This window comes from Cibotium barometz, chromosome 24, assembly GCF_041138505.1.
Source record: "Cibotium barometz isolate CiBa-2024 chromosome 24, ASM4113850v1, whole genome shotgun sequence".
Classification (NCBI taxonomy): Eukaryota; Viridiplantae; Streptophyta; class Polypodiopsida; order Cyatheales; family Cibotiaceae; genus Cibotium; species Cibotium barometz.
Genome location: NC_141069.1, coordinates 40,991,502 through 41,003,458, shown reverse-complemented (window position 1 = coordinate 41,003,458; position 11,957 = coordinate 40,991,502). Strand labels below are relative to the sequence as shown.

Here is an 11,957-nt window from a genome sequence, read left to right as displayed (position 1 = left end):
AATTTAGTAGACACGCACTCTTTGAAGCGGGGACAAAACCAACCATTAGTAACAAAGACAAGCAACTAATTTAATCAAGTGAACTACTTAAACTCAACATACCAACCAATCACTAAAGCACATCTTTCTAGACTCTTGTTAAACAAAGGCTTATAGCCAATGGGACAGAGACATATCCCCCCCAACACCCCAATGCAGTCTTCATGGGAAACATTTTTCTCAACCCTAGAACTTCCAAGTTTCGTAAGTTTCTTTCTAGACTCACAGATTTTGAGCTACAATGTAACTGAAATGCTTTTGATATTATGATTTTTTTTAAAGCTGAAATGAGAATATTGCAGGTCCATAGTATTTAGTTTGCAGGCTTTCTGTTGTGAACACTGCCAGCGCACCTCGACTATTGTAGCCAAATGAAGGACACTTATGTTCTGTTAGCTGGAAATCGACTGCGAAGCTCTACAAATCCACTATTTACAAGCAAGCACGAGCAGGGGAATGCTTCAAAAAGTCAAATGTACATATGAGGACCTGTCTCAAAAGCCAGATCTAACACTTTTTTCAAAATCCCATAAGTGCAAAGTTCCAACAAGAATTTCTTGCAGGACATGCTTTCCATCTACAGCCCTTGTCTCCTCCTCTGCTTTTTAGCACAAATGACTAAGGTCTTGACAAAGGTCATTGTGCTACAAATGAAGATGACCTTGGTGGGTAGATAGGCTGTAACAAACTCAATCCCAAACCTACCCAGGTAGTTCACCAGCACCCAGTGGGCTCATCCCAGCCAAGTTCAGACCCATCACCACTCATTGCCGACACTGAAGAGGAATGTATTCCACCAAGGTTCCTGTTCTAATCTGAGATTGATGTGCAGCCCATATCAACAGCCATTCCGCTTCTTGCAGTCAACCTATCCTCCATAGACTTACCAACCATGCTCTTCGTTCTCAAGTAAAGCAGAAGGCCTTGCAACCATATCAGCACTAGACACCCGCCCAATGACTGCATACGCTGGTAATGGTGGAGATGCAGTAGCAGATACAACGGCAGTTCTGCCTGTCTCTCTAACACTGCCCCGTGCTGCAGGCACATTGTGATTGTGCTTTCCTTCATAGGTTGTTATGACAGACTTGGGATCCGTAGAGGATCGTTCTAAATTTTTTCTAACTCCACAACCTACATTTGTACATTTGTAGTAGCTTCTGCAAATCACAAGATCAAAGTGAGTTTGGTGCTCTCTCTCTCTCTCTCTCTCTCTCTCTCGTACACACACACACACACACACACACATAAGCAGCTCTGCATGCAAACGTAGATACATGCATTATTGTACAAACGGAATTTCAATCCCATATTTTTAAAATGCTTAACTAACTCAATGTCTTGTTGAAGGTATGTGATAAGTGGGTGCACACACACATAAGCAGCTTCAATGTCTTGTTGACAGTATGTGATAAGTGGGTGTACACGCACACATAAGCAGCTCTACATGCAACACGTAGATACATACACTGTTGACGTTTCAATCCCAGGTTTTTGAGTGCTTAACTAACTCGATGTCTTGTTGAAGGTATATGATAAGTGGGTGTTCTTTGAACTTGACTGTTTTCGGGTTTTCCCCACATTGACATACACTTCATTGGACTAAGAAAATTGACCCAAGGCATGTGTAGCTCATGTAGATTTTGGATCAAATGTAAAGAGCACCACATTTGTCCATGAGTAACAAAAGTGGTTGTTGCCCAAGTTGAGATCTGTCCTTACCTTCCTCCCACACAAATATTCATCAAATCTAGGCCATCTACGGCGAACCAGAGAGTGGGCAGCCTTGCTTAACCCTATTCATTTACTAGATGTAACACGCGAGCTGTGTGGAAACTGGATTAACTGAGATTAATGTTAACCTACTTTGCAAGTACACAATAGAGAAGACCAGAGAGATCTATATTGGGCTGTCAAAGCTGCCCCAACTGGTCCACACTCGCCCTCGGATATTCCCCCGTAGGCACCCTTTAGGTGGCTGCAGCAGAGAAACATGTCCATGAGCATCCCGCTTAGGGCATGCACATGACAGGGCAGGAGTCATGAATCTATGTTTGGGGCATCAAGCTATTAATGGTTTTAGGACTGTTTTTGAAGTTTTGAAAACCTTACATAGAAGTTTGGCTTTTAAAATTAAATATATCTTCTCCACAGCCCCAAGCCAAGCTTAAGCTGAACTGATGACACATGATGGCACACTTATCCTATCCACACATAGGGGGTGGGGTGTTCACACCTCCTGAGCCCTGAATCCCAACGGAAGCTTCCATGCTCACTGCACTAAAATTGTGAAGGTCATTGTGTTAGCAACAATTCACCATGGTTGTACTAGTGTGTGTGATTTCTATGGGTCAAAAGATAAGGCTTCAAGCCTACAAAAGCATGTACTTGGTGAAGGTTCAACACATCAATCAAATCATCATTGAGTCGTGTAATCTACCTCTCGCTCTACAGCTTTGTCATCTCTCTCTCTCTCTCTCTCTCTCTCTCTCTCTCTCTCTCTCTGTCTCTCTCTCTCACCTCGCCATCACCCTGGTACCATGTAAACCAACACGGTATCAATGCTGGGATAAGCATCTTCCTCTACAACCGCCATCTTCACTGTTGCGCCACTCTACCTACCACATCTGCTCTCCATGAGCTGATCTTCCCAGCTGGCTGTTCACTGCCATAGCCTACGCCTCCAGCTAACACCACTGCCGCCCATTGCTATTCACCGTCGCCACCTGCTGCCTTTGCAACCTCTGCCCGCTGCCGCTATGTCATCGCCACATGCGCCGCTGCCACCTCCTGTATTTGCAATGCCTCATAAGCAGCTGATTTGGGGATTTTCAAAAAATGTGAGCTATGAAGTCCAACAGAAGCAACATTGCATTGTCTCAACTTTCCTACCTGGCAAACAAAGATCAGGCTTCTCCTGATGAGGGATGGAGTGTGGAATGTAGTCAAGGGCATACAAAAGCAACCTGCAACCCAAGGTTCTGAGAAGATTCATGTTTGGCAAGACACGAATGACAAAGCCCTTGCACTGGATTCAACCTCACAGAAAACCTCATACATCATGTGGACTACTTCAGCAAATCCGCCAAGAAGCTTTGGGACAGCTAGAGAATCTTTTTGGCAGCAAGATTAACAATTCAAAGGTATTTCTCAAGCAAAAGTTCTTTAATATGAAAATGAATAGAGTGATACCCTAGGAGAACATTTGAGTAACATAGGCTCTATTCTTCAACAACTTGCTAGCCCAAAAGCAAATGTTGATAAAGATGATAAGAAGGCAATTCTTTTATCTAGTATAGAAGGGGTTTCAAAAATTTCTAAAACCCTAACCGTAATAAGGGTAGTGCACGTGCACACCTTAATCCCGTGCCATGTAGGCATGATTATTCCTTACAGCCACCTTAAAGGCAAAGTTAGAGGTCATATATGGGCAGTTTGGAGCCATTTTGGTGGCCCTATACGCGCCCAAGACATGCACCAATGGTTGGGACATATTATGGACACAATATGAACACATTTTATGACATTTTTGATGACTTTTTATGGCCTGAAAAGTGAAAACCGACCTGATTATGACTTGCTATCACTTTCCTATATAAAAGCAGGTCATGTGTCATTCATAATCATTCAAAGACAGAGATTGCAGATCCAAGACCAAGGGCATGCAATCTAACAGTTTGGATCAGCCAAGTACATCTTCGAATCAGCGTTTTCCATTAATGTATAGTAGAGGACAGTAAGCATTAGTTCAAGCATAGTATTCATAGTCTAGATCTACATTGGATCTATGACAATCCTTGTAATTACTATAATATATAGTAGGAGTAGGTTAGGTAAAGTCCCCAGCCCATCCAACATCAAATGCACAAGTTGTTTGAAGCATGAAGCTATTGATGGTTTTCGAATTCTATTTTTGAACTCTTGAAAGCCTTATATAAAAGGCTTGCTTTTAAAATTAAATATATGTGAAGATGGTAATTGAGCTCTTGAAAGCCTTATATAAAATGCTTGCTTTTAAAATCAAACGTACGTGAAGAGGATTACCCTCAACATGTGCACTTCATTGAAAATCAGATTCGTGTGAGTCTATTCTTTGTCTCTTAATCTCCTCTCCATAGCCCAAAGACAAGTTAAGAGAGCAACCGTGGTGAATTGTTTCAAACACAAAACGGCCATCAAAGCATCATTTTTCAATGATGAAGAGGCCTGCACATAACCTTAGTTCCAGGCTTTTCCAAAGAAAACAGCAACAGAACATAAACTTATGGCATTGCATAGTGCACTTGGCATTAGATCAAAATCTGGGCATAAGCTGTGTACAAGCAAGGTTGTAGCAACACACACACACACACACATATATATATATGTATATATGTATGTATATATAAATATATGTATGTGTGTGTGTGTCTATAAATATATGTATGTGTGTGTGTGTCTATATATATAATATATACACGCACATACTCGCACACACACACACACACAAGTATAGAATAAGTCACAAAAAGCGGGTAAAATTTGAGTTGAGATATTGATACAAAATAAATGAATCCATTTATCTTACTTTCACCTCTTCATACTTTAAATAAAGACTGTAACATTGAAAAAGAGTAATAGCCTGCTAGTGAAATCTATGATAAACAACAACCAACACTAGAAAAGGGGAAAAGGGTTCAAACCGGGGAAAATGATGGCCTTTGACCACCTTCTGACCATACTTGCGCCATCTATAGCCATCATCGAGAATGTCCACCTCACTTGTGGTTTGCACCACTACTCGGGGCTCACGGATAGTCCTGATTGGTACACTTGTTGATGTCTCTTGGGCATTCTCAGTTCTCCTGATAACACAGGTTTACAAGAGCACTTAAATGCACATCCTTGCAAGGAAAAAAGCTGCTCTTGCATGGCAGAGGACACTACACAGAAAACACTACCTGCGCTTTGAGTCCTGCTCGTCATCACCATCATCCTCAGCTTTGCTTGCTTTGCCATCCTTGCCTTCCTCATCACTAGGAGAACCAAAAGAATGCTCAGGAGTTCCGGTCAGGCCACCATGTGAAAACACTAAAGACGAGGAGGACAAGTCAGCTGAAGCCCTATCAGAATCTACCCTCCTGACAGCAGTCGAAACTTCAGCAGCACTCTCATGCACCAACAAATGTGCCCCTCTTTCTGACCTGTCCAGGGTGTAGGCACCGTTCCTACCTGCCCCCCTTCGGGTAGCTTGTGGCTTTGCATGATTGTGCTCTCCTTTGTACATGATTTCAGTGATTTCTCCTTCATGTGAACACTCCACCTGCTTCTTCACAGGACAATTAGGATGCGTACACTTGTAGTAGCTACGCGGGTGCTCACTACCCTTCAACTGCTTCTGTCCATATTTCTTCCAGTTATACCCGTCTACAGAGGGTCTCTGATGCAAAGATGGTGGATGATGGGCTACAACTGATACCTGAGACGTCAGAGCCTTTTCTAAAGACTCAGCAAGTGATGCACTTACAGTTGATTCTACAGGACCTTGAGGCTTTTGAATGCCAAATGATGGATCTGACGCTAGCCCAGGTGTGGAAACAGAGGAAGGCATCCCAGTGCAGCACGATTGTTGAGATACCAGCTGAGACTGCACTTGTTCATCTGCATGTTCCAGTGCCTGTTGATGATAAATCCCAAAGGGACCCTGCAGACAACATCATGCATCACATTAAGTGTAGTCACTATGCACACAGAACTTAACATCATGCATCACATTAAGTGTAGTCACTATGCACACAGAACTTAACATACAAAATGAGCTAAGACATGAGCAAGGAAAAAGACTCACCATGCCATTGATTGGAGGCAGCCCAGTTCTCGCTTGCAGTGGGTGGGGCTTAAAGACAAAACTGTCATTCTGTTCAGAATTACTCTCTTTAGGTTTATCAATACCGGCACCAATTGGCAATCCCCTTTCGTGGCCATAGGGTGGGATAAAAAACGAGCCCGTCGTGGGAGACCAATCCGCCTGCAAGTAAGCAGTCAAGACATATTAAAAAACCAGTAAAACATGACCCGACCGATAATGAAGCATCAACAATCAAGCTAGAGATTACCAGTCCTGCGCTAAAGAGAACTGGAGACTCCAAAAGCGTTGTCGGGCTAAGGCCGGGTGGGATTGTAAGGTATGATGTAGTATAAGGAATTGGTAGTCTGGATGGCATCATAGCCTTGTATCTGGGACTGATAATGGATGATGAATGCCCATGGTTTTCCCCTACTCCATCTGACCCATTCCCTGCCAACTTTTCATCCAGGTGTGTTGGCATGTCCAAGACATCACCTCTGTTGCCCAAGTTGTTGAAGAAACCAGGCTGTCCACCCATCGGTGAAAAGTTGGGTGACCCCAAGGCTCCAGCCAAAAGGTGTGAGAAGGGCTTACAATCTGCATAATGGTCGTGTTCTGCGAGAAGGCTGGAGATAAAGGTCATGGGGCTCGGAGTAGCATTGTCCGATCCTCCTCGAAGAAAAGTTTCATTTGGATTCTGTGGAGGGACCACCAGCGTCGGTCGAGAAGTAGCCGTTTTCGCAAGCATCACCACACCACCTTCCCCCATCTTCAAAAAAGGTTTGTCTGCAGTGTTCAATTCTACGATTAGCCTAGCATACTTTTGCTGCATATATGATCAGAACTCTGCTTGGGCATACATGCATGTGTATGTACATACATATATACATACCTTATGCATACATGCATATATGCATGACATACATGTGCCTAGGTTAGTCTTAGCAACAACCTAACACACACACACACACACATATCCGAAGTCAGAGCAAGTGAAACGCTACCTTGGTAATGATTTACTTGGTAACACTGCACTGTGTATTGATGTAGATTAAATGCTTTGGCTGTTGCTGCAGAGTTCACCATTGACATTAGTACGGTATGCCCAACACAAAAACCTAGTTTAGCTCATTAAAAGCATGCATTTAGATGCAAACTGTTCAATGGACTTTGTAGGTACATAGTGTTGCTGCAAGGGTAGACAAGATTTTGCTATGGCTGTTAACCATAGCCTTGTAGTGATTACTGCTAGCACTCACATTTTGTTCTTGTGCAGGGTAATCCTAGCTCAATCAATACAAGGCTTTGCAGATTTCTAGGTCAAGAAGCTTCTCACAGTTCTGCTTTCATTAGGGTTAAAAAAGGAAACTAGGGTTTAGGGTTCCTGAAGAAGAGACACAGGATGAAGGATTTACCTGAGGACAGTAGAATCAACGGACCCTTTAATGAGAAAGGGCAGAAAAGAGGCCTGGTAACTAAATATTTGCAGAGAGCAGACGTGCCCGATACAAAAGCCAAGGAAACTCGCTATGTGCGGTTTGTGGGCGATTATAAGAATTGCAAACAGGAGGATCTAGAGTGACCTGAAATTTCAACACGATAACGCGGTAATGCCTTCTTGAAACAGTGTGTGACGCAAGTTTTGAGAAGATGTTACGGTAAGAAAGGTTCAAAAGTAGATTAACGATCTAAATCAATCAATTAATTGTTTAACTAATTAGTATTAGGTGGAATAATATGCCCAAAACGAGTGCAAAACCCATGAAGACAAAAATGCCCTTAAGTTTTAATAAGGTTTTAATCAGCATATTATTTTAAAGCCATAGGGGCCTTGACTTTAGCTGACATCAATCATAAGCCATAGGGGCCCTTGACTTTAGCTGACATCAAATGATTGTTGCCATTTTGTTTCCTTTTTGTTGGTTTGAACCAGTCAAGGATAACTTTTGGTTAACTCTGTAGTAGCCGCCTTTGCATGCTCTACTTTGCTAGGTTGAAATTTGCAAACCCTTTGGACTTGAAAATTAAAAATCCATTAGTCAACAACATGCCCTTGGGTGCAAGTTTGCCTTTGCATTCTTGTTCGTCATCGTCATCCTTATCGTCAAATTTGACGCAAAAGGATTTTGCATCTAAAATACCCAAAAACGTGCATGATGCTGCCCGTCAAAAAATCAAGCATGGGCTTTGAAGTCAAGTGTGTCCTTCAAATTTTAGCACTAGTAGGCAAACATGGTCAAGGAGCAGGTGCGTTAGCACGGACATCGTGCATGCATGGGCCCACCACCTGTGTTTTGTGTTTGGCTTGTCCAAGGCGCACGAGCAAGAGAAGAGAAATAATTGTACAAGCGAGCAACTATTAGGTTTTAAACTCATGCCTACCAAAAATATAGCCAACTACTCTAGATGCTATGAGTTTTTGGCCTTTGTAAAGGAACCCTAGCAAGGCTAGATTTAGAGGTGTGTCTTATTTGCCTAAAATATATCTATATTGACTCTCTCTCTCTCTCTCTCTCTCTCTCTCTCTCTCTCTCTCTCTCTCTCTCTCTCACACACACACACACACACAATCAATCAATCAAAAATCCACAAATATAATCCAATATAAATAAGTTAAAATATTATATGTTTATGTTTCTAATTGATCTCTTTATTAGGCAAACAAAAGAAAAACCCTATATTACAAAAATTTCATCATTTTTCACTTATGATTTTATGTTCACACAAACACACAAACTAGTAAGAATCTTTAAATTTTTTATGAATCTTTATTCTGCTTCTTAATATTTCTTTTGATGTAAAATCTAGTAATAAATTGTTTGTTATTATTTAAATGATTATGGACTACTCCAAGCTCACAACTACTATTTAAAAATGAAAATTATTTTGGGGTGTTGGGGGGGATGATATGTTTTAAACTGTATAGAGTTGTAAAACTATGTAGCCCATACTGTACACATATGTAGCCCATACTGTACACATATGTAGCATGCTTTAATTGTACATGCCACCAATTAACAAACCATCGAATCCCACATTTTCTCATGTGTGCCAAAAACCTCTACCTTAAACTAAATGAGAACCCTCTCCCATAAGGTTAGATAAGGTGATGTTAAAAAAGGGACATTTTTAGCGTAGGTATACAAATTGATGATTTTGCTATGCCTCTATCAATATTGAAAAGAAAGAAAAAAGGTTTCCCACTTCCGTATTCATCACATCTTGGTGAACTTTTCACTTTTTGTAACTCTCTCTCTCTCTCTCTCTCTCTCTACATTATCTTCTGAATCCCCCTATATAAACAAGGTAGACCTTTCTAGAACCCATCTCCTTTTGTTGAAAAAACACATCAAGATGATCATTAACATCCCAATGTCAAACTTTTCTACCTACCTTTAAAAATCTAAAGTTATCCCTTCTCTTGGTCAATGAAAGGTTCTAGGAAGGTTAGATTTAACGTATCTTATGGTTGAGTTAATTTACGTGAAATCCTTTTCAAGATGGAAGGAGAACAATGTTTCTTGTTATATAAGATAATAGAAATTATAGTATGCTAAACAAGGTAAGGGTTTTGAATAGGACACCCTAGCTTTTGAAAAAGAGAAATAATAAATGAATTATGTACAACTCCCCACCTTCGTTTGGTGGGTGGGGTAGGGTGGGGTTGGGGTGTGTGTGTATGTGTGTTCACCTATGTGTGCATATGTTTATGTGCGTGGCTGCATGGTCTCTATGTGTGTGTGTGTGTGTGCACGCACGCGAGCACGCGTGCATGGGCGTGTGTGTGTATGTGTGTGTGTGTTCACTTGTGCACACACCGCACATGCACATGCTTGCTTGTGCATTATGTGTGGGTGCATGTGTTTATGTGTGTGACTACATGATGGTGTGTGTGTGTGTGTGTGTGTGTGTGTGAGAGAGAGAGAGAGAGAGAGAGAGAGAGAGAGATCGTGCTAGTGTTGATGATGATGATTTCTTTCAATGATCTAGATGACAAAGGATTTATCATATTTTCATTTTCCAGGAGATTTACCTAAGAATTAATATGCTAAGAGAAGAGTTCCATCATTGAAGGGGTTTTCATTTTCAAGGACTTATAGATCAAGCACATACATGTGAGGGACTTTTTATTGAAAAGGTAAGAATTTGCTGGTGGGAGCTTAGGTGGTAATATGTTGGCCTTTAGATGTGCATACCCTATGTTCAAGCACACAATCTTACTCTTGGAAAAAAATAATATTGAAAAAAAAAAAAGAGTTGGCTCACATCGCCATGTCATCATGTTGGCTCATGTCACCACATTATCATGCAGGCTCACATTGCCAAAAAGAAAAATCTTAGAAAAAAAGGAAGAAAGTTCGCTCACATCACCATGTCATCACATTGGCTCACATCGTGGCGTCATCACGTAGGCTCACATCACCATGTTATCACAAAAGAAAAAGAAAAACAAACTTGAAAAAAAAAAAGTTGGCTCACGTTGCCATGTCATCACGTTGGCCTATATTGCCACATCATCACGTAGGCTCATGTTGTCACGGTCATCACCCAAAAAAAAAATCGTGGGAAAAAAACCCAAAAATGACTCATGTCACCATACCATCTCACTCCCAATGCTACTAATTTCTTGTCAAACACAACAATGCTCACCCAATGCTTGCAAGAAGCATGTTAATGCTATGGATTTTTGAAAAGTTTTCAAGAATTCATCACATAGCATCAAATCCAATCCTTAACTTCATGCCTTTGCCAAATCTTTCAAGAATTACATGGATTCATCTCCCAAGCTTACAAGAGAGATTGCCACGGCTAGGATTTGCAAGAAGTAGATAGAAACATCAAGAAAATCACAAAAGATGCTTCAAATGCCTCTAAATCACTTGCCAATGCTTAAGCAAGCCTTGAAGTACTAGATCCATGTGCTTTTCTTATAGACGGCCAAAACAACTTCTCCATCATTTCAAAAATTGATCGTCTATTGCTATCCAATTTGCTTCTTGATTTCTTGATCAAGAATCAAGAATCAAGCTCAATAGAGTTCTTGACCTTCGGTAGCACGTGGCCTAGAGGTGGTGCATGTGCAGGTAACGGCGGGGAAAATGGGATAGAGGACATAAAGGTGCATATGTGCAACGGTGGTGTGGCAAATGGGATGTCCATAGGACATAAAGGATGCCTGCCGATGACAGAAGAGAATAGCTTCATATAAGGCAACAACACTTGTCTATCTCCAGTCCCTTTGATGGAGGCATCTGAGTACTAGTGGCTTGGACATAGAGGATGCCTATTGACAAAAGAGGATAGCATATTAGGCATCAATGCTTGTCTATCTTCGCAACGGGGAATTGGAATTATGGATTTTTGAGGCACCTACTATGGTTGCTCTTGGACAAGAGGTGGCAAAAGTGATCCTCCATATAGATTCAATGCACGCACCTTGGTAGGGCAATCTGGATTTCCAAATGCTTCACATGTATAAGTTAAACATGATCGGTAGATCCATCAGATATTCCCATGAGCTTAGAAATTTCCATGGATACAAGTCTAGATGACTCCTTTGGATCATATGCACATCCTTCTTTAGTTAAAGTACTATGCAATCCTTGTGCAACCCTCCATCCTAGATTGTTCAATATTGCTAGAGCTTGGGGATCTAGAGGTTGTGAGGCTTGTGGGGTACCATCTTCGGGCATTTGCAAGAAAGTCGGACCAATTATTGAATTTGGCATAGGACCACCACTCATAAGGATTGAATTTGGCATAGGACCACCACTCATAAGGATTGTTAGAAATAGGTTGGTACAAGTGCTAAAGAGAAGGGCTGCATGAATGGTTTTATTATCACGATATGCGAACTCGAATGGGTAATTCTTGAGTAACTTTGAGGTTGTTCCTAGACTATGAGAATATTTGACTCGGATGAGTAATACCTAAATGACTTGGAAGTATAATTCCTAGACTACAATGGTTTATTTCTTTGAAGTTTTTATTTGTTAAATGTATGTTATGATAAATTAGAAATGAACCAAGTAAATATGGATTGCAATACTAATTTAATATTTATTTTGAGTGGATCTACTCGAGAGGCTAG

At 41.1% G+C, this 11,957-nt stretch overlaps 1 protein-coding gene across 1 annotated transcript; it reads right to left on the bottom strand.

The window, feature by feature from the left end:
• Positions 1–283: 283 nt before the first annotated feature.
• Positions 284–7,499, bottom strand: LOC147625301 (putative WRKY transcription factor 3). Its single transcript, XM_086818628.1, has 7 exons — positions 7,282–7,499; positions 6,871–6,936; positions 6,135–6,652; positions 5,867–6,046; positions 4,980–5,722; positions 4,722–4,883; positions 284–1,199 (listed from the first exon to the last, which is right to left on the bottom strand). Exons 3-7 carry the CDS (start codon positions 6,633–6,635, stop codon positions 923–925), a joined length of 1,863 nt encoding a protein of 620 aa, XP_086674754.1. The 5' UTR covers positions 6,636–6,652; positions 6,871–6,936; positions 7,282–7,499; the 3' UTR covers positions 284–922.
• Positions 7,500–11,957: the final 4,458 nt, after the last annotated feature.